Source organism: Strigops habroptila, chromosome 4 (assembly GCF_004027225.2).
Source record: "Strigops habroptila isolate Jane chromosome 4, bStrHab1.2.pri, whole genome shotgun sequence".
Taxonomy (NCBI): Eukaryota; Metazoa; Chordata; class Aves; order Psittaciformes; family Psittacidae; genus Strigops; species Strigops habroptila.
Genome location: NC_046358.1, coordinates 50,876,975 through 50,900,266, shown reverse-complemented (window position 1 = coordinate 50,900,266; position 23,292 = coordinate 50,876,975). Strand labels below are relative to the sequence as shown.

General features: G+C 42.4%; 1 protein-coding gene across 1 annotated transcript; it reads right to left on the bottom strand.

Moving 5' to 3' along the window:
• Positions 1-1,780: 1,780 nt before the first annotated feature.
• TNNT3 (troponin T3, fast skeletal type) lies at positions 1,781-16,169 on the bottom strand (the record flags this gene model as incomplete). Its single annotated transcript, XM_030482238.1, has 10 exons — positions 1,781-2,180; positions 4,688-4,728; positions 7,686-7,776; positions 8,651-8,760; positions 8,965-9,078; positions 9,341-9,418; positions 9,760-9,876; positions 10,668-10,713; positions 11,536-11,554; positions 16,142-16,169. Coding segments are annotated over 10 exons (693 nt in total), but the record flags the coding sequence as incomplete, so codon positions are not given.
• Positions 16,170-23,292: the final 7,123 nt, after the last annotated feature.

The window sequence follows — 23,292 nt, the reverse complement described above, 5'->3', positions numbered from 1 at the left end:
CCCAGCACAGAACAGGCATGCGCCTGTTAGAGGAGGGCTGGGATGCCTGCTCTGCGAGGTACGGCAGAGAGCTGGGGTTGGTCAGAGTGGGTAAGAGAAGGCTCTGGGGAGACCTGATTGCGGCCTGAAGGGGGCTTAGCCAGAGAGAGGCTTTTTACCAAGGGCTGTCGTGACAGGACAGGGGACAATGGTTTTAAAATGAGAGTAGGTTTAGATCAGACACAAGGGAAAAACGTTCCACGATGAGGGTGGTGGGGCACTAGATCAGAGAAGCTGTGGATGTCCCATCACACTGGAAATGTTCAAGGCCGGGCTCGATGCAGCTTTGAGTGACCTGGTCTAGTGGAAGGTGTCATAGAATCACGGGATCAACTAGGCTGGAAAAGACCTTTAAGATCATCAAGTCTAACCATTCCCCAGCACTGCCAAGGCCACCACTAACCCATGTCACTGAGGGCCTCATCTACACGGTTTGTGAATGCTTCCAGGGATGGTGACCCCACCACTGCCCTGGGCAGCCTGTTCCAATGCCTGAGCACCCTCTCAGTGAAGACATTTTTCCTAATATCCAATCTAAACCTCCTCTGGCGCAGCTTGAGGCCATTTCCTCTTGTCCCATTGCTTGCAACTTGGGAGAAGAGACCGACCTCACCTCACTGCAACCTCCTTTCACGTAGTTGTAGAGAGCAATAAGGCTTCTCTTCTCCACACTAAACAACCCCAGTTCCCTCAGCTGTTCCTCATGAGACTTATTCTCCAGACCCTTCACCAGCTCCATTGCCCTTCTCTGGACCCGCTCCAGCACCTCAATGTCTCTCTTGCAGTGAGGGTTCAGACCTGAACACAGGATTCGAGGTGCAGCCTCACCAGTGCTGAGTACAGGGGGACGATCACTGCCTTGGCCCTGCTGGCCACACTGTTGCTGATAGAGGCCAGGATGCTGTTGGCCTTCTTGGCTGCCTGGGCACACACTGGCTCATGTTCAGCGGCCGTCAGTCAGCACTCCCAGGTCCTATTCCGTCAAGCAGCTTTGCAGCCGCTCTTCCCCAAGCCTGTAGCCTTGCAAAACTGTCCCTGCCAATGGTAGGGGGTTGGAACTAGATGATCCTATGAATATATGATGCCATAGCATGTGCTAACAGAGAGACAGAATGTGAACATAGGCACCAGAAACAGCTACGAGTTTGGAAATATGAGGGAGAACCACCATCCCTGGTGGACTTCCCTTCAAGAGGGCATTTCAAGGGTTGGCAAAAGGCAAGAGGCCCTACAGAACAGCTCGCATCCCAAATATAGCAACAGCCATTTGTGTTTTGACATCTACATTGCATTAACCAAGTAATTCACACTTTAGTATTGGGCTTTAATATTATATGTAGGTTAATAGCCCAGATAAATATTTTGATATAAATATTTGAATTAATCATTCTCTGTATTCTACTGTGGCTTGTCTGCATTTAAAAAATGCTGTGTGCTGAAAACTACCACTTCTGTGGATTTGCTCCTTATTCACAATTCTTTGATTCCCTTCATCACTCGAACTTTTAAGTCATTTTCAATGGTATTTGTCATCCAGATTACAAGCTCCCCCAGAACAGCCAGTTTGTATGGCAGCTGTAAAATAGGCCCCCAGTCCTGGGTCTTTGTTGGTGAGACTGAGCTTCATTCCCAGTTGTAGAGCTGGATCAAATTCTATTAAAGGATTTGGAGCAACTCCCAAATCCTTGCAAAATGGGATGCCATTAAATAAAGTATGAAACACCATTCCAGAAGGCTGTCATTGGAGTAGGTACTAGTTGTGCTTTATTTACAAAATCCAGAGATTTGTACACAGCAATCTACAGGACAGCATAGGGATGGTATCAGGAGGATAAAGGACATGCTCAGCAGGAATTGAAGATGCCAGCAAGGAGTCATTTCAGTTCCACAGGGAACCTGCTTCCTTTTGACTGAGGAAGCCGCCAGACCCCTCGAGGAAGAAAAAGAAGAAAAGCAGCAGCAATAGCCAATGCAGGCTGATGTTGTGATTTTTGTTATCGTTGATGCACAGGAACACAACTGATTGGTGAAGAAAGAAAGAGGAGACCAGCAGGGTTTTGGTACGCCACTAAGGGCCATCCTGCCTGGTTCTTTACTTCCAGCGCCCGCCAACCTTGCCCTTGGCTGCTCCTGCCTTCTTGCTGATATGATACAAAAGGAAAGAAAAACATGTCAGCATGATGGAAGCGGTGGGATTCTGTGACCACTTGCACATTTCTGACTCTTAGATTAGGTTCAAGCTGCTTTCAGTTCTCACATGTTGGGCACGCTTACCATAGAGCATGCCCTGAGAAAAATACGGTTGCTATTGTGGGAACAGATTCCTCCTCAGGCTTTCAGTGAAAGGCCAGGTTGTGCATGCCTGAAAGAGGTGGACCCTTCCAGATTCCTGCATTATCAGGACAGAAGTCTATTTTTTGAGACCATTTACGTGGTCTCAAAACTAAATGGCAGGACTATCCAGCTAAAGACTTGATGTGTCCTGAATTCAAATCTGCTATTTTAGGTTTTAGAGCTGTTTCTGGAGAAAATTTCCTCATTATCAGGAAGCTCTGGACAAATTCCCCAGACGCTCTAGTCATCTAGTAGTGGAGGCAAAAAGCCAAGCAATAATTGAAATATGACTAAGAATTGCTTTGCTCTCGTAAAGGCAGAGTGGCTTCTTCCTTATATGATGAGAGCAAGAGCCTCCAAAACAACTTTTTAGGCCTCCCCTCATATCAATATCCCCATCTTGCTCATGGCGTATGTGGGATCAGTCCAGCTACACTCCCCACACAAAGCACCTGGGGCAAACTCTCCAAATAGCATCCTCCTGCACACAGAAGGGCAATCCTACATGCAAGCCACTTACCTTCTGACCAAGAAGCAGGCACGCCTGGAGTCAAAGAGGGGCCAGGCGTGAAGTTAGTTGAGTTAGATTCTGCACTGGCTCCTGTGGGCAGCACCTTTTTGGGTGCTTAAACCCAGCTTTTGGGGCTCGGCACACCACCAAACCTTTCCATCTCACACACATGATGATGAGGCTGCTTCTTGAACCAAAACTCATGCAAACTGGGGGCAGCTCCTTGGCATGGCAGAGCAAGGGGTTGGGGCACAAGGTGGTAGGGCCTTGCTACCAACAGAGAGGCCTTCTTCAGAACCACTCTTTCCTCCATGGAGCAGAAAAAAGATATGGACAACACATCTGGGGAGATTTCTGTGGGCCTGCCACATGAATTAGTTCAAGAGCACTAGCTATATTTACGGAAGGATGTAGCACAGTGACACGGACATACACATAGTGGATACTTTACCTTTTGAGTAAGTTAGACTCAGTCAATTTGAAAAATTGACCTTTTACATGAGAGAGAGCAGAGCATTTTCTGCTTATCTTAAATTCATCTCAGTGTCCCTTTTGCCAGCCTTTCTGCAGGTTCAAAACCCAGTATAGACTTGTGTAGCTCCTCAAATGAAGGCAGAGTCCTTTCATCTCCACAAGCACCTGTGATGTTTGATGTTATGCCTAACCTTTTAGAGTGTGCTTAAGGAGACTTAATAAAATCTGAAGCAAAGGATCACTTGATCCTCATATAATGCATTTAGCAGGCGCTGCTTTGGAATGATACCATCTAGTGTGGATACAAATTTAAGTACACAGAAATCTCACGAGCTGTGGGCTTCTCAGCACAACCTTTTCAAATTATGTCCTAAGAGAGTATCATGTCTTTTGGGGGAATAAGCATGCAGTAATGGTACAGTCTGTTGTGCATGGTGTGGTAGTGCCCCTCAGAAGAGCAGCAACACCCAGACAAACCATGATATCCTTCTGCAGCTGCACATTCTGGTGAGGTTTATCAGCCTACACCTGTTTACAGAAAATAACATGGGAAGGTCAAGCCTTATGTTTGGCATGTACAGACAAATGAGGCCCCAGCTTTACATTCATCTGATAAGCCAGGGTGGCTTGGGGAAGTGGGAAGGCAGTGTCTGGTCACTCCTATCATCCAAAGATGTCACCAAAGACCACCACTTCATTCCTGACATGACTTTTCTAAGATGATACAGAAGCACAGTGAAGATCACCACTGGAGAGCTCTCCTCTCTTGCTTCCCTGCAGTTCCTTCTCTGCATCTGTTAGTTTTCTACACGCCCTAGCCCTGAGGCTTGGTCTAGCCCTGGTCTCTCATAAGTTCACTGTAGAATAGTTACAGATACACAACTCAAAAAAATCTAATGAAATAGAACTCTTGCGGGGAAGGAAAGTGAGGGAAAGATGATGAGTGACAAGAACACACAACAGTAATCCCATTATGTTAGTCTTGTTACACACCATTCCTTATAATCTTAGCAACCACTTGTTTATCCTTTGTAAACAAAGGTTGTATTCCCTCAAGTATTCAAAGCACCTCAGTCAGGTGTTTGAAAACCCCAGCAATAGGCAGATGGAAATTTTGCAGACATGGTGTGAAGAAACATTATTTTTCTTGTTAGCTGTTACATTCACTTCAGTTTCCCCTTCATTTTCTTAACATGAGGCAGGATGGTAGTTGCCCTTCCATCTCTAGCCTCATTTCATTGCAATAAGAAAATGTCAGTGTTGGGGCTGAAGCGACTACTTTGAACACTGAGAAGATACGCCCAAGCCAGGAGCTTGGAAGGTACTTACTGCTTCTGAGCCTGATCGATCCGGTTCCTGAGGGTGATAATCTGCAAACAACATACATGACCAGGGTTTTTAGAGATAAAGAAACCTTGTTCCCTCATGGAGAGGGGAGTTTTACCTGCTGAAATGCTGGAAACAGGTGGCTGAGGTAGGGATTAATACTTCCTTGGAAATAAAAGCTCACCCTTGCTTGAAGGAAAGAAATGTTGCTCCTTGGCAATAAATCTGCAAGCCAATGCAGTGTGCCCAGGGAAAGAGGAACTAGAGTTTTATAACCCTTTTAGAAGAGTTCTGACATACACAAATTAATCTCCTATGAACTCATATGTCAAACTGCAGGAAAGCAAACTGGAATGAGTGTCACCTTCGCCAGCTGGAAAGCTCTTGGATGGCTCCATCACCTTATCTTCTCACTCTTCCCCTACTCCTGCACATTAGGAAGTATATAAGCTCAAAGAGCTTCAGTGATTTTTGGATGGAGACCTCAAGAATGGAAGATGGGTTTCACATTCTGCTGGAGTACCTTTGCTTGCTGCAGAGCAGAAGGTGAGGATCTTGCAGCAGTTACCACCTTCCCAGCCGCTCGTTTAATAAGATGACTTTTAAAGGGGCTGAAGAAGAAAATATTCAAGGAGAGCTTCAGCAACCAGAAAGCAAAAGGTTGAAGGGGGGTTCTGAAGACCTTCCCCAGATCTGTTGATGACTGCAAGCCACTAGAAAGTCTGTCCTACAAGACGGAACATCTCTTAGTTTAGCCGTGAGTATATTTCATATTCCAGCCTGATGCATGGGAAAGCAAACACCTACCTTGCACAGGATGAACACCTTATGGTCTGACTTATCACCTGAGTCCTGGCCCATAGCCCTGGACTCACTACTGAAATTCTAGGACTCTCCCAGCTCAGGTACTGGAAAAGCCCACAAGAACTAGGGTGTGACAGAGAGCTCTTTTCTGTAACTGAGTCAGGGTTATGCCTAGCTTTCCTGGGGTAGAAAAATGCACTTGCCGAGATATCTGCTTTGCTTCTGCCTTTGGATCTACAAGTCCAAGAACTGGTGACCCAACATTTGAGTATTTAAAGTGGTACTTGAGATTCTCATGTCCAAAACAAGTAAAAACAAAAATCATACATTCCGATTGGCCCAACATCCAGTATTTCCTGGCTTGTTTCTTTATGTAGCAAACAGAAACAAAGTAAGAGACTGAAACACTAGCAGGAACAAGACAACACAAGGAACAAAGGATCAGCATATCACCTGATTTTGTACTTACTTGTGGAAGTTTTAATATCTGCCGCAGTGGTTTAAATTAACTTTTGCAACCAAGTTTTTCTCCCAAGTGTGAAGGAGAACCAGCTGTCATCATTTTGACCCAAGGACTTAAGACTTACCTTCAGTGATAACCTTGTGATAACGACTATAACACTAACTCTCCAATGAAGCACCAAAGAGCAACAGACACTAGAGCTGAAGAACAGCTCCGCTCCTGTGTGTCCCAGTTCCTTCATTTGTCTCTCCCTAGCATCCTTGCTTGTGTCTCTTGCATTCCCTTTGCTGTTTTCACTTACCTTTCTCCTCACTTTTTTTTCCCTGCTATCGTCTTCCCTTTGTTTTTCTCGCACTTTTTTTTCTTCCAACTCAGCTGTGCATTTTCCTTCTACTTTGCTCATTCTTTGTACTTTCTCCCCTTGCTTTTCATCAGCAGCCACCCAGCTTTTTGTTTATGCAGAGGTTTCATTACCATAGCATGTAAATATCCCCTGGCACTGCTTTAATTCCTGTTTTTCCACATCCAGTTGGCTGTTACCAATATTTTGGATCTGGATAAGCATGTGCCACAAGGTGGAGAATCCTTCCAAACCCCATACCATTCTTTTCTGTGAAGTCCAAGCTATTACACATGCATCCCTAAGCCTCTGCGTGTATCCCGGGTGCATCAGGGTGACTCCCCCACACACACAATACCAGAGATTTGAATAGGGAATTATTTTAGAGATGGTCAGATTGGGTTGCATGCTCTGTTCTTTAGCCACATCCTTGTTGGACCCTGACTTTTTTCCTAAATCACCACTTCATCTCTTTTCAATGAATGGAATGGGAGAGAAAAAGGAAGGGAAGGGAGAGACACAAGATCCAGTTTTCTCTTTTCTCTCTGCACTTGAAGCCGAGCACCAGTTTCTGCCTGGCACCTGGCCTCTGACCATGCGGCAGGCTCATGCATTTGGTAGCCTTTGCTGCTGCAGTTACACAGGCAAGTTCATTGTACTTACAATTTGGAAAGCTCCTGCAGCCTGCAACGCATTGTTAAAAGCTAAGAGAGATTGAGATAGTTACAATGGTGTTGTTCATTCTCTGTCAGTATGTGTCTGTGTGACTGGGAATTAAAAGGAGAGTTAGACCGAGATCCAGTAGGATTTCTCAGCCACTGAATCCTGATGTAGGTGAGTGCAGCCCTGTCCTGTGACTTTGTGAAGGAAACATATCCACTTTCTGTTACCATATGACACTTCAGCCAGATGCTCCTGTCTGGAGACAGTTTTCAGTGACTCCAGAGAGCTCAGTCCACAGGGAATCTGTCTGGGATGGGAATAAAACTTACAACGTTCAAGTGTGAAATCAAAGATGGACTTAAAAATATTACTTTGCAATAGGGATGAGTGACTTGAGAGTTACTGAATTTTCAGGCCATTGTTACCAATAGATAAACAAGAATGAACAAGATATGTTTGAGCAGAGAATGGGGAGTCCATTTTCCACTGGGATTGCCTTTGCATGGGGCACTGAAAACCTTGAGAGTAGTTTGTTCAATTTTAGCCTACAATGTGAAATCCAGTCCAAGTATGTATGTTACGGGAATGCAGTTCCAGGTTCTTGCTGCTTAAATATTGCAAAAGGGCATTGGAGACCCAAATGATGTCACCACATGGCTTTTGCCAGAGGAGTCACAGAAATTTTTACATTTTGGACCCAGAGCCATTAGCAAAATGGCTTCTCAACTCACCTCATATTTTTTCCTCTTGATCTGTTCTGTAAAGTCATACTTTTCAGTCTCCAGTTGGTATAACCAGTCCCACAGTTCCTTAGCCTTGTCCCTGTGTGTTTATGGGGAAAGGAGGATAGGAAAAACACATCACATCATATATTTTCTACAGTTTTTATGGCACTAGTAATTAGGCTTTTTACGTTTTATTCAATGCAGTTCACATATATTCCTGCAAACCCTTTCCATTCTCTGAAAGCTACTCACCATTTTCACAGTCACATTTTTCTCACCTTCTCACCTTTTAGACTTGCACTCTTGCATGAGTCACACACTAACATATTTCCTATAGATTTTATTTCCCCTATAACTCTTAATGAAAGAAAAGAGTCCAGGGGAATCAGATGAGAAGGAATGAGGACTCTGAAGGCCACTCAGATGAGCAGAGGAGCTGCCATTGTGCAATCATCTCATTTGTTTCAGGGCTGAGGTAAGCCAACCTCATCTTCAAATGCATGTAAACTTCAATGTGTGGAGTTCAGACTATCACCTGATGATTGCTCTGTCTGCACCAGAGCAATCAGCTCCCAAGCGTCCAGGCTCTGTGGAGATACATACTCACACCTTAGCAGCAATAACTCCCCCTCTGGGAATGCTACAGATACCAATCTATAGGTTTGTTCAACTAACCTCAGAATTAGTTTTAAAGTTTGTACCTAGTTGTATAAATGACTAATTCTAATTAGCAGGAGAGGCTAACCAAGCTATGCCAGGAGCATGGCTAGGTGGCTACCAAACCATTTCAACAATTCTCCACATGCCCATTTCCCCACCATTCTCCAGATCAAGGGAGGGCACAACTTAACATTGTTCCTGATTAATTTCAAGGAAGACCCTCTCCTCTACCTCATCTTTTCACTAGGGAAGTCTCCAGGAAAATAAGACCAAATTTCAGTGGATTACCTTCAGTAAGTTAAGCATGTTACCTCAGCTTGTCTTCACTAAGGTGGTCAATGTTCAAGGGCTTGCGCCTCTCTGCCAAGACCTTCTTCTTTGTCTCTCTAGCTGTTTGCTTCTTTCCTCTCTTCTGATCAGCCTATTTTCAGAACATCAGTTAATGTCAGACTGCAGAAATTCAGCCTGAATGAAACAATCTCAGTGACAGAGCATGTAAGACAACATGCTAGGGATCCAGAAGAAGGGAATTTGAGCTCTTTTCTCAAATTGTAATAAAGACTGTTCCCAGTCGACCCTGTGGTTTAATGTTTCCATATTTCTTCCTCCAATCCATGCTTTTTACCTTAGCCAGATAGCTGCTGTATGTGGCACCCATGGAGGACAGAGCCTTCTTCTTCTTGAGGTCATCCTCAGCTTTTCTCTTGGCATCTTCTTCCTCTCTCCGTGCCTTTTCCTCCTGTGGAGTGCAACACACAGAAGCAGCAAGTTACTCCAGGAGAGTCTCACAGCTTCCACAGCAGCCACTTTCACTACAGAGAATGTGATCAGATAAGCATGTTAATGAGAATTGGCAGCAGCTCCTGTTTCTTGCCCTTGCTTTAAGAGGGTGGTCATTTCTTCTTCGGACTGAGACAGGCAGAACCTGTAGGTTTTTTCTGTCTCTAGAGATCACCTCCAATTTGATGCTGAGACAAGGAGAGAGATGTAAAGACACTTACTGCAAGCCTTGCCTGACGCTCCTTCTCCTTCTCAGCCCGGATTCTCTGTTGCTCTGCTCTTTCAGCTCTACGCTTCTCCTGCAAGAGGCAGTGGCAGAGGCATTGAGTCATCATTGTGGCTTTATCTACCTCCAGTATTATTCCCCACCACCCAGAGCTTTGATTTGTAGAGAGTGAGCCACCTACTCCCTTGCCAGAACGTGCAGAAGGGTCCCATGTGCAATTCCCAGGTGTAAAACAAGAGGCTGAGAGAGGGAACAGGTGTGGGGAGAAGCCATTTGGTGTTGACTAGAGCAGTCACTTCTGTACATGGCAATACAGCTTTCTGACAAAGTCTGACTGTGGACTAATGGATTCAACTTCTCACCTACAGAGGATTTCTCAATCTAGTACAGGGAAATGGCAGTACAATGACTCACAATCCTCTCCTTGAGAGCAACTAGCTCTTCCTCTTCCTTTCTCCTGGCTTCAAAGTGGCTGTCAATCAAGGCCTGTAGTTCAATCAGGTCTTTGTTCTGCCTTTTCTTTTGGATGTCCTAGAAGAGCAGGAAAATAAATTAAGTAAGCCCATAATGCTCTGTGAACATGCCCTGGACATTCCTAGCATCCTGCCTACACAGAAAAACAAAAGCAGAAAATGTCTGCAGATATCCATGGAAAACTATGGGATTAGCTTAAACAACTGTTGATGAAGGTCAGAGACAGAAGCCCAGAAGGGAACAGAATCCATATCTCCTATCACACCATATTTTATCCCTGGCTTTGCTTAGCTACCTGTCTTTGCATATACTTAGCTACCTCCTCTTTGCTTTGAGATATGAATCTTACCTAGATATGTTCCTGCATTTTTGGCAAAGCAGGTATTTCTGTGGAGACTTTCAACACCAGAGTTTCTATCAACTTTCTAGGAAGGTATTTGGATCTCTGTCTATTATTGTCATTTTAGCTAGTGTTTCACAGCAACAGATGTGCATACGCCTGTTCTTCTTAAATGTGCAACTTTCAGACCATTTACAACAATGGGACAGGAAATCTGAGATCTCCTAAACCACTGACTTTCTCTTTTCTTCGTATATTAGCTTCAAAAATTCAAGGAGAACAAAAAAGAAATACATGACTTTAGCTTAGTCACATTATCAACAAATCCATCTGGAGAGTTTCAGGGAGTAGAGAGTCTTTCACTGAAAACAGGTGGCAAAACATCCATACTTTTGTCCTTGACTTTATCCTCAGCAATATCCAATACAAGATGAGTTATGTAGGTTTGCACACATGTGTATTGCTCAGGTACAGACAGACAAACACAGCCAGACTGAAGAATACTTACATCAAAATCTACTTTCTCACCCTCTGGTATTTTAGGAGCAGTTAGTCTGCAGAGAGTCAAAAACAAAATGAACAAGAAAAAAAAAGAAAAAAAAAACAGAAGAATTTTAATCTTAAGGAACAGTTTTTAAATAGCTTTTTAAATAGCACATCCTGCCCTGTCCTGCCCTCAGGAATGGTGCTGACAAAGAGGAATGTTGATGGAGACACAGAGGGGTGAAACAGCAAGTCAATGAAAAACTACTCCAGAACAGCACTAAGGATCATTGTCCTTCCTGGAAGGTCAGGCAGGGCAGGGAGTTACCCCTAAAAATGCTTCTCATTCCCAAAGCCTATGGTCATTCCCTACCACATGGAAAGACATTACTCCACAAGGCTGTCAGCATAGTGCTGCACTCTCCATTCTGGGCAGATGGCAGAGTGGGAAGGGAAGGTGCTGGGGCCCAGAGTCAGAAGGCCCATGGGAAACCTTAGTTAAACTCAAGTCATCCCACCCAACATTTGCAACCCTTCCTACTGTCAGCAGTCCTGGATAGATGGGTAATTTGCCAGCCATGGTCTCTCACAGAAGATTTACTATTGTGTCGCCTATGTCTTGGGGTACTGTGGGACTGCTGATCTTGGTCAGTTCCTGAGTCCTCTGACTCTCTCAAGAACTGGTCTCAAGACCCTGGCTGGTAACTACTGCTGAGGCATCCTCTGGCTGAAGCAGACATCTGGGAAGGGCATGCAGCAATAGCTGGATGTTGCACAAGGGAGGGCTGGATAAAGGCTTCTAGTGGCCAATTGCCTAATAGGCAATCTAAGAGGTTCTGCTAGATCAGAAAAATGATTCCAGGGTTTTGAAACTCAATGCCCCTCATACTTACTTTATTCTGGGCCTCTCCTCTGTGTTTGGAAACACGGTCCAAAACAGGAAGGGAAAAAGAAGGAGAACAGTTAGAACAACAGAGATCACACCAGCTGCTAACGTTAAAGGAGGGAAGGGAAATTTAATCTTAGGGGAAACATCCCAGAGAAACTGGTTAAATCTCAAGCACTTCCAAAAGAAATACACACACTCACATACCCCGTTTGCTAGGAGTGAATCTGTTTTAACCCTTGAAATAGAATTTGTCAGAAAAGAATCAAGAGACTATAAAAGTCCCAAACATAGGATCTGGAAAGCAACAGTTTCATGTAAATGTGAAATTATTTTTCTCAAACCACCCTGACCAAAGCTCTGAGGAGGACAGCTGGGCTGGAGGGTAGAAGAAAAACTTGCCTTTTCCAAATCAGCACTACTTTTGCTAACATTAACCTCAATTAACAGTTGTGCCAATGATAACTAGGCTCTCCCAGTTTTGCTCAAGTGCCTTACATGTAAGCCAGGAGGGAAAAATCTTCATGACACACATTTTCTCCAGGTTCATTGACTCCCAAGATAGCTTAGGGCACATGGCCCTGAGGTACCTTGGTGCCATAGGGGTGTTGCTTATTCTTCTGCACTGTGTGGTACTCCTCAAACCCAGCTTGGAAAGGCCATCCTCTCCTAACGAGCATCCTTTCCTGCTGAGGTACATGCAGAATTCCCATATGCATTAGTAGGAATGATCTTTGCATCTCCAAGAGAGGTATAATGCCCTGATAGGTGGGCTAAACCACCACAGAGACTGTCAACTTGGGCCCTCTGGCAGTCAGAAGTGTTTCCCTGCAACGAGTGACCTTTCCCTGGCTCTCAGAAGTGTGCTGTCTTATGAGTTACTTGCTTAACATTTATGCTGTGATCAATTCCCCTCCCTACTATGCTTTTTAGTTATTAACTCCAGTGTAATGCCAGTAAGTTCAGCACTGTTATTCTCACAAACAGAAGTAAATTAAACCTGTGTGTTTATTCTGGCCCAGTCTCACAGGGACCCAGGTTGACTTTCATAACCACACACTACATTTGAACTTCCAGGATGCTGCTGGATCCTATGATACAAGACTCTCCCTGTGTTGGTTCAGTGGGAGGAACTGAGGTAAAAAGCTCACTGCCTATTGAATCTGGTTAAAAAAAAAAACCCAACAGCTTTTTAAAGTAAAAGTAAAAGCAGCCTCCCTCAGAAGTGGGTACATGAGCCCTGCTACTCATATCATGATACAGAAAGCTATATTTTTTCAAATGTTTATTTGCATCCAGCTATTTTGGGATTGATGGAGGAAATTGGGAATAGCAAATGGAACAGAGTAGGATAAAGTAAAAGGAAACATTGTAGGAAAAAACAGCAAAAACTGATACTGGAAAATATTTGGTGGAGACATCAGTTGTAAGGATGTTGGATAATAAAAAAATAGAAAATGTCTGGAAATGAGTTATTGAGATAATTAAGAGAAAATATGTTAGATGTGCATAAAAGAGATTAGAAATCAACCTTTCATTTCTTTTACACTTTCCCACACCAATTTCAGTAATGAAATTTTGGGGGGTAGACTTTCCTCATTTACTGCAAGAACACTGCCTACCGAAACAGATCTCAGTTGAGGCCTTTAGATGCTAGAGCAATGCTAATAAAATAAACAGCATGTAATTAAAAAAGTGGTGTAGACCACTCATATAAAGGAAATCACAAATCACTCCTGAAAAAAATACCTTTAGCCAACAGCATACTTCTATATTTCTCCAGTTATTTTTTTAATTGTTTTGCTTTTCAAATAGCCAGTGAGCTTCTTAACACATTAGTTAAATTGTTTTCTATCTGGAGAACAGAAAATGAATCACAATTAACCAGTCTATGAGGGATGTTATTCACACAGGATTCCCTTCCTTTGTGACATACCCAGATAATTTTCATAAACATTCCTGTTTAAATTAAAGCTGCCAGTTAGTTACACTTCAGAGAGAGAGGGCATTAAAAATAAAGTAGACAGGAAATGACTGGGTTTGTTTGTTGACCTTGGTTGCCAGGATCAACACCCATCTGTCAATAACTGTGTGAATTTGGTTTCATCTGCCACCAAATCAGCACTCTGAACTCAATTAAACCAATAAACAATTGTAAAAATAGAAAGGAAAATTAAGGTTAGTTTTTCTTGAAATAAGAAATTGTAGTTAGAATATTTAAAGGTACCTCCAGAAAACCAGAAAAGGGGATAACAAAGAAATAGGAGCCATTATTAAAAAGTTAACAGCAATAAATTGCAGTGCATAACCCAGCATCGGTCCATACTGTATGCACCAAAAGCAGCCCAGCGATATGATTTATTTTGAAATGCCCTTCTTTCGAGATACGGAGTCAAGGAACTGGGCCAAAAAGTGCTGACAAGCAGGAATTGTCATAGCAAATTCCTGTTCCTATGGTGGATTTTGACTGACATTCCGGTCATTCTGCCAATGAACCATGGGGCTGTGACAAAATCCTCACATACAACCCTGCCAAAAGAAGGCAAGAGCCACTGGAAATCCAAGTTAATTGCTCTGGTGATTAGAGAGTCTCTGAGTTTCTGGTTTCCGAAAGGGTTAGCGCAGGGAGAGTACACACCACCATAAATACAATCTTGGTTTCTCCTGCCCAATCTATGACATATCCACGTGGTGCTCCCCTTTTCTGTGAATCCATCTGAACTGCCTTTACTTTGTTTGGAAATCCCTGAACACCCTTCCTTAATCCCACTTCTCAGAAGTGACATATCTAACTCACACTGTGTCCTTGGGGGAGGGTGGGGAAATCAATATGCTATTAAAAATAAAAGGAAAGAGAAAAAGGAGGAGAGAAAGGGGCTGAGAAAGGTCCTCAGGGTATTTCCCTAAATAAGAAAAAAGCCTGAAAAATGAGAAAGAAAATTAAAAAAGTGAACAAAAAGAAAAAATCTACAAAAAACAAAACAAAACAAACACAGAAAATGCAAGGTGGTTTCAAGTGGTGATGGGCTTTGTCTTTCGAAACAGCTCGCCAGATGTTGTAGGGGTTGGCGCAGTCAGAACACAACCGAGCTACTTCAAAGGCCTGTAAAAGTCTGTGAGCATCTTTCTATATAATTAAACTGGTTTTGAATTTGGTCCAGAGGTTCTCAGTTGTCTTGCCCACCTACAAGAGCAAAACTGACCTTGCAAACATTTAGATTTGGTCCTTTTACATGAGTCCTGCCCCCACCCATGTACTTCAGTGACCATTCAACCAGGTATTATAAACACACTCTATTATGCCCATGGCCTGCCCCACCAGTCTGAATAAATTTATTCACATGCTTGATGTTTAGCACAATTTTAAGTGCATGGCTGAAGCAGAAGTTTAAATATCTGTACATTCAGGCCTGGAGACTATGACCTCCTAAGGTTTGGTGAGAAAGGCATGTCTGTGCAGGGCTCATCTCCATTTTTAAGTATGCTGCTGGGATTTAAGAAGGACTTTCCTGATTTTGGGTGTATAGAGCAGGTTATGACACAACAGGTCCTAGCTAAAAGACAAGTCCAGAGCAAGCTTCTAGAGCTTGGTTTTCACCACCTACTATCCTAATGAGGATGTACAGGCTTCTCAATACAACAGTGACCCCCCTCCCCCCCCGAGGGTGATTGGATATGCACAGTGAGCAATTCTTTGTGGCAGAGATGTTTTGGCCCAGTTCCCGAGTTCAAAATCAAATGAGGAACAAATACAAAACTAGGAGTGAGATGTTAGAAAGATGACTTTGTTGTCCTAAGACAACACTGAACTACCATCATAGTATTCGCCTTCTTCATCAGCTGTAGGTTGAAGGATAAAAGCAAAAGAGAAGAAGCACAATAGTGAATCCACCACAAGCACTGTTCTAAGAGCAACTGTCCCCACTCCCTCCCTACTATGCTCGGAACTTCGGTCTCTCTGGAGATTGAACAAGAAGAAAAAACACCTTTTTGGTGATTTAATTTGGCAAACATATAGGCCTTTTCTCCATGTTCATCCAGAGCCATCCGGAGAGACCATTTCCCTCCCATGCTCTCTTTGTTCTTGAACAAGGTCAGTGTTCTTAACACTGCTTCCCCAGCACTGAAAGAGAAAAAGGATGAGAGTCTGTAGGTGCATCACATACATACCTTCTTCAGGGGCTTCTTCAGCTGCTGTCATGGTGAAAGCAGTGATGGAAAGATAGGAAAGAGAAAAAAAGAAGAAACAGAACAGGTGTTTAAAGGTTTTGGAAGCCTGAGAAAGAGACCAGGGAATGCATGAAGGGAGGCTGGGGGAATAAAGGAAGGAAAACAAAATAAGGAATTAGTAAATTAAGGCAGAGAGAAAAGGTATCTGGAGAGTCTGTCAGGAGTTAAAAATGCTGTAAGGTTAAAATAGTAGTAAGCATGGAGATTAAAGGAGAAAAGGGCTGCAAGTGATCACCGTGATTAATATTTGTTTCTCTTGGTTTGTTCTCTTCTACCAATCTAGGACTCCTGCTTTCTCTCTCACAGACACACATACATGCACACACACACACACATACTCGTGTTGCAACTAGGTGGAGTAAATCAGAAGTCATGTCACATACCTGGCTCTTGAACTTCAGGTGTGAAGTGTCATGGAACAAGATGCAATGGAAAATAAGAGAATGACAACCCGTTATTTCACACACCAAAAGAGCCTTTGAGCCAAATGGGAGGAGGGGCAGAGAGGAAAAGGGGAGAGGGGAATGAAGTTAAGAAGTAAACCTGAAGTAAAATAAATCAATTAAATTTGAAATAGCATATAAACAGAAGTCATAGGACAGGAAAGGAATTCAGTTAGGTGAAACAGGCAGATTTACAAGAACAGTGCACTGCTTAGAAAAAACTTTTGAGCATTATATGGCATAAAATACAACCTGAAAGCACAGTGTACAAAGGTTTATCTTGATTTGAAATATGCACATGAACATAGTCAGCACTCTCAAAGTGCAATTGGATCCATCCTTTTCTATAGTAGTATTTCAGTCATTTGAAATAAATACAGTGTGGTTCCAAAACCTACTGAAATACCTGCTGTAACTCATCATCACCATTCAGCTAATTTCCAGAGAAGCTTGGTTCTATTTTCTAGATCTATGACTCAGGCCATTTTCTTCCTTGAAGACAACTTTGATGTCTGTATAAATGTACTGCTATTCTTCACATCCATTTGTAATGTAGAATTGCAAACTGATTAGTTCATAGGAAGAAAGGATTCATTAGAAGTCCGTGCAGGTCTACATTTCATTCTTCTGATTTTTTGGCAAAGCAGAAATAGATCAGCAGTGTGGATTTGCAGGGCAGATTTTGCTTTTCAGCCATACATGGATCACTGAGTATTTTGCAAAGCAAGCATAAAAATAATGCAGAATCTCAAAGTATTTATATTCCCCATGTACAGTCAATGGATTAAACTCTGCTCCAAGATTTGAAACAAAGCTTTCTCATATCACAGTGCAGAATTTAACCTATTCCACAAGGACACTTTTTGCTGAGCTACTCTTTTGTAATAGCATATGTGGTCCCCTAGTTTTTAGTAAAATTTGCATGTAACAAGTGAGTTTCCTCCTCCTTACTGCTGATTACACTTCACTGAGAAAAAACCAAATAAACATTAGAATAAAAAAAATCCCAAAGGCATGCAAGTTACAAGCTACCATTAACAGATAGGTTGTTATCACCTGTCACCTTGCATTCATTTTCCACGCACACTGTCCCAGCAGACAGACACTGGAGAGTTTAGAAGTTAAATCACATACCTGGAGGGGGGGCTTCATTTAGTAGGAAGTGTCAGGGGAAACATAGGAAAGGAAGATAAAAGAATTAGAAATAAGTTATTCAGGAAGGGATCACCTCAAACTTTGGTAAGACAGGGTTGAAGGAGTGTCATTTGCAGACTAGGTTATAGGGATAAAGTGTTAACAAGAGTGGAAAAGAAGAGTAATTACAGTAGGGTGTGAAGTAGTGAGGAAGGGGATGCCATAGAAAAGGAAGATAAAGAATTTGAATGTTGATGAATTGCAACAGTTTATGTCATGCAAATACATTAACAGTGGGCAATAGTGGTAATACTGGTGATCTGGTTTTGAAAGAAATTTGAAAGAAAACATACCCAAGAAGAGAGTTTTAAAAGTGTGCAGAGAAACCTATGTTTCAGCTATGCATATGCCCTTTTAGCTATCAGAGCAGGTGTGGGGATATCAGAGATACTGAAGGAAGTACTGGTTTGGATATATCTCCACATTTGCGTCTGAAGCTCCGCCATCTAAGAACCTCCACTGTCAGATCTGGAGCTTAGCTCTGCAGAACTGGAAGTATTCGGGTCTACACAAGGGCTTGTCTCTGCTGCAAAGGCATAGAAACTGCTTTAGCCTGCATGCCAGGATCCTGCTGCAGGCCATACCTGCAGGGGGAAGCAGCTTGTGTTTCAACAGCTCAGGTACCTGCTCTCTGCCCTGGCAGAGTAACAGCCCTAAAAGTTTTCAGGGGCACTAAAATCATAGAATCATAGAACGGTTAGGGTTGGAAGTGACCTTAAAGATCATCTAGTTCCATTGTTTCTTCTAAGCTTCTTAGAAGACTTTCAGCTTCTTAGACTCTTCAGTTACAAACAATAATTATACTTTCCTATGTAAATTTTAGGGATCTAAATTAGGGAAATAAATTTTAGGGAATCTTAAGAGTGGATTGATTCTTCATGACTGTTTTTCTTCAACATCTTCAAATTCCTATGTATAAGAATGCTTCAAATAAATACATAGGAATTTAGATGTCACACATGTGCCCTTGGTTAGGTGGAAAATCTCAGCAAAGAAATATAAATGAATTAGAGCAAGAATCACGCAAAAGCAACAACTCTGAACTCTGCACACCAAAGCTGTGACTTGGAAGATGTGTTAGACAGAAGACAGCATGAATAACAGATAAACTAAATAATCATACAATAATATGAAAAGCTGGGAGAGTCTCCCTCTGACATAAATGTTTTCTTTTAAGCTAGTTATATTTACATCTTCTTTATAAACTTTCCTGTTTGTAATGCTTTATGTTACAGAGGGAAAAGAAAATATGGGAAGGCTGTAGGTATGGCTTTATTGTTAATCAGATTACATCAGTACCTGGTGTTTTGCACATATTTCAAGCTCATATGCATGTCAAAGCTTGAGACTAACACTGACGTAGTAAGTAGCAGTGAGTAAGGAGTTCAATAAATACCAGGGAAAAGAGATACAGAGGCAGGCAAAGCAGCTGGGATGGTAGTAATGACGTTTAACTTGTACAAACCAAGCTCAGAAAAAACTTAGGAGCAGGAAACAGACAAGAATGAATACAAGTAAAAGGAGGAGAGAAGGGTGTGAAACAAGAAGCAGTGAGAACAGGAAGGAAATGGGAAGCAGTACTCAGACAAATGTTGAAGCATTAAGTCATGCAAAAATCAATCAGATAGCTTTCACCTCACTCACTCCAACCCTAGCTAAAGGACTGATCTAAACTAAGAGGCTGGTCTCCATCTATGGACATGAGAATGAAATAGATGGGATGGACAGCCGCTGAGATGTGACTGCTTTAATAAAGCTACTCCAAATGGCACAGACTCATTTTCACAGACAGTTCAGAGGATGCTGCAAGTTCAGTTTCTGCTTTTCTAAATAATAAACATTGTAACTTTCCTGTGTGCAGTGTGAGCATGGCTGACTCCAGTCAGTGGCTATTATTACAGCTTACACATTGAGATACTTGTTTACAAAGATGTTATTACGTTTTTCATGCAACAGTTAGCTCTTATCCTCATATTACGCATCACATAGCAGAGGAAATTATTACTGGTGGAAGGTGTAAGGAAGCTGCAAGTTACAGTTTATCATTAATATTTGACTTTTGCCTGTTTTCTTCCACCATATTTGAATTCCTGAGTATAATTTTAGAGTTACTGGTATAATTTTCCAATAGAAATCATAGTTTCAATTAAATTTCAGTAATTCAAAGCTCATGTAGGTTTAGCTAAGATTTTGGTTAAAAAAAAGAAACAGTTTCATAACCATAAAAGGTTTCACAGATATTAACATCTCTAGAACAAAACCTTTTCATTTTTTGTCTTGTGACAATCTCTTATTCCAGATTTATTCTTGCATTACACTATGTATACACCCCACATTATCCATAAAGTTAGTGCTGCAGGAGCATCTAAAATAGAATTTTCATTTCAGAATTTGGAAATCTTCCATCGAGGAAAGAGGGAAGAAAAAAAAAGTTGGAACAAAATGTTTTGTTTTGACAAAATTAAAAAAAATAATAATTTTGAATAGCTGCCAGACATGGCATTCCTCCTTTTTTGTTGCTGCTGTTGTTTGTTTGAAAAGTTTTTATTTTGTCCCAATTCAGAACATGACCCAATTGAGAAATTGCCAAGCACAATTGAATTGCCAGCACACAATAACCCTTCAGATTGACGCAGAGGAATTCAGAAGTCACATACCTGGTTCATGGACTTCTTTAAGAGGGAAGTAGCAGGGAAGGAAATGCAAAGAAAGATAAGAGAATTAGAGCAAGAAACAAAGGATGATTAAAAAACACCTTACACTTTTTTTAGCCAGGGTGGAGTGGTTAAAGGGATAGAAAAACATTAATAAAATTAAAAGAGAAATAGAGGGCAAATACGGATATCAATTAGAAAATCATGGAGAGGAAGGACAAGGGGGTGTTGGGAGATAAAAGATGCAGATGACTAACATATATTCATAATGTTATAAATGAAGTACCATTGGTAGCCTTTGTTTGACATAAATATTTACTTGTATTTAAATCAACTCCATTACCCATAGGTTTGAATGTGCAAAATGTGTATAGACAACCTGTTCTTATTCATGTGCATAGAAATCCCAGCCTCTGCGGAAATCAATGGGCTCAGAGGAGCTGGCATTGATCTCCTTAGTGCCCAGGATTTCACCACTCATGTGTAGGACCGTTCACCAATGTGGGAAGGTAAGCACAAGCATGTTACTGCTCTCCAACCTGCAGGATAAAGTCTCTGATGAAAGCCCAGCTGGACATGCAGAGAGGGGGAGGCAGAAGGACAATTGAAAGTTAAAGGGTTTGGGCATGGTAAATGGGTTTGGGCTGGCAGGCTGATGCTTTAATAAGTATGACTTATTATTTTGCTGATCTCACAGACTGTCATACCTGATCTGGACTTCAATTCACATTATAAAATCCAGCAACAATGCAACCCTGCTACCCCTGGTTTTGCATAACGCACATTAACCCAGAAAAATACCAATATTTATGGCAAAAGCATGCAACTGCATCTTTGCTCTGAATTCGCATTTTCTGCAAATATGCTACAACTAAAACGATGACACTCGATCCAATCCTTAGCCCAACAGAAAACTAGGTATGCCATGGTGTCACTTGTTCCTCACGATTTCAGATGTAAGTCTCTCCACATCCGCATACATTGCTGCAAAGGCGGGTTTTGTCTCTGAGCAGTGGTGGGGGACAGGAGGAAGAGGTGCATGCAAACATACATTTTGCCATTGTACGTTTACAATGCAACGTACAATGTGGACATAGCATTGCCACAGGGCACAGCTGTCCCACCTCTAGCCCTGGGGAATGGTTTTGGGAACCCTACCCCCATACCAACTGGTATCTGTACTGATAGCCTGGTTAGAGACATCAGAGTGCTGGGGAATATATACACAATGCCCAGCTTGTGCCTCGGGCATTGTTTCCAGAGCAGTGATTAGTACTTATTACTCATCATGCCTCTTATCCTACGAGTGCGAAGCAGCTGTCAGCAAGCATGAAGAGGATATTTTTGAATCTTCTCCTCTTCAACCACCTCCAGACAGAAACAGAGGAATTTGCAAGTCATGGCACATATCTTCCTCATAAGCTTTAGTGGGTGGGAAGAGTCACAGAGCAAGATGCAAAGGAAGACAAGAGTGTTAGAAATATCAGAACAACTTTTCACTCATATAAAATGGAGGGGGAGGAAAAGCCTAAGAATAAATTGCAGGGAAATAAGATGAATATGGATATTCATCTTATTTCAATAAGGGTACAAGTGGTCTGAGAAGTTAAAAACATAAAGCTGATTTAAGTGGCCATATCAGATGACATTTGTCTTATATGCACACTCCCACAACCCTGCATAAAGCCAGGAGCAGCGTGCTGTTTCACAACCCTGATGCTTGCTCAGGTCGATTTACAACCTGAAGCCATCAGGTTTTTAGTGGCACATGGCTGCACATACAGCCATGTATATTCAACCACAGTGAAACAGTAGTCTAGGAATTCCATTGCATGAAGCAGAAAACCATCTTCAATCATTTGCAAAGCTAAAGCATCAAAATTATCACTAGTTGCTTTGTATAACAGAGTTTAAGCTGAAAAAAGGGCACGTGGAAGGGCTATCGTAAGATCAGCCCAGCAAAGGAGGGCAAATCCTCACTGCGGCTGCAGTGTCAGCAGCTACTATAGCAGCAGACCAATCATGGGCACATCTGCACATCATCCAGAGACCTCACCCACCCCAAATAAGTGGTGGTCCAAAATAAGCCTCCTAGTGTGGCCCAACCAGTCTCAGAGTGAAGGCTTTTCCACCTTCAATCTTCTAAGAGGTTTACATACTTCTCTATTTTTCATGCAACAATTACCACGTAGCATTGCCAGCCAGTGCATTCAGTGTTAAGACAGAACATGAAGGAAAGGAGTACAAAAAACAAAATAAGTTTTATTCTATATTAATATGCCTATTTTTATCTCCCATTTCCTTTTACCATCTTATGGCTTATTGGCTAAACCAGAGCTCACTCTGAAAGATGTGAATTCAGGAGTCATGTCACATACCTTCCTCCTGAACTTCTTTAGGTGGGAAGAGCCACAGGGCAGGATGCAAAGGAACATTAGGAAAAATACATTATTACATGAACTGATATTACACAGGCTGAAAACCCTGTTAAGCCAGAGGGGCAAGTTCTATCCCAGTAAATGATGCATTAATGGCTAGGAGGGGAAGGTATTTGAGGCACATGAGGTTGGGAAACAACTTCACCATGTGAAGGGAAGATGCAAAAACGTATGGGAGAGGGAAAATCTCACAGTAAGCTCAAATATCTCGTGCTGAAATTTCTCTCTAATTGTAGCTTTAGAGGAACAACCTCCTGCCATTGCCTGGATGGGCTTTATGGCAAGCTCTGCACAGAGTAGGAGGGGCAGAGAGGCTGCATTACCACTTAGCTGACATCTGTCAGACCTTGCACTGAGACCATTATTGGGTGTTAGCCTGTGGCAGAGCTAGTCACAGAGGAGAGGTGGAAAGCGAAGACAACAGAAGGGATAAAGAAAGTAACATGGTTCTGCTCCTCTTGTACCACCCTTGAATCGCCATCAACACCAAGGAGATGGCAGGGAGCAATTTGGAAGCTGATGGCACGTACCTGCTTCTTGAGCTTCATAAGGTGGGACACGACAGGGAGCAAGAGCAATGAGATGGAAAACAAGAGCAGTTAGATTAAAGAGTGTGCGAGTGCAACAGAGGGTCTAAAAATAAACCACATGGGGTATGGAATAGAGGAACAGAGGAGGAGATGAAATGGAGACAGGCAAGCAAAGCTCGCACAGGTAAAGAAATGTAAAACCTTCACGATCTGGATGCTGTAAAAACCCTGCAAACTGCTCAGGGTAGGTCTCCCACGGCATCATAAACAGGTTT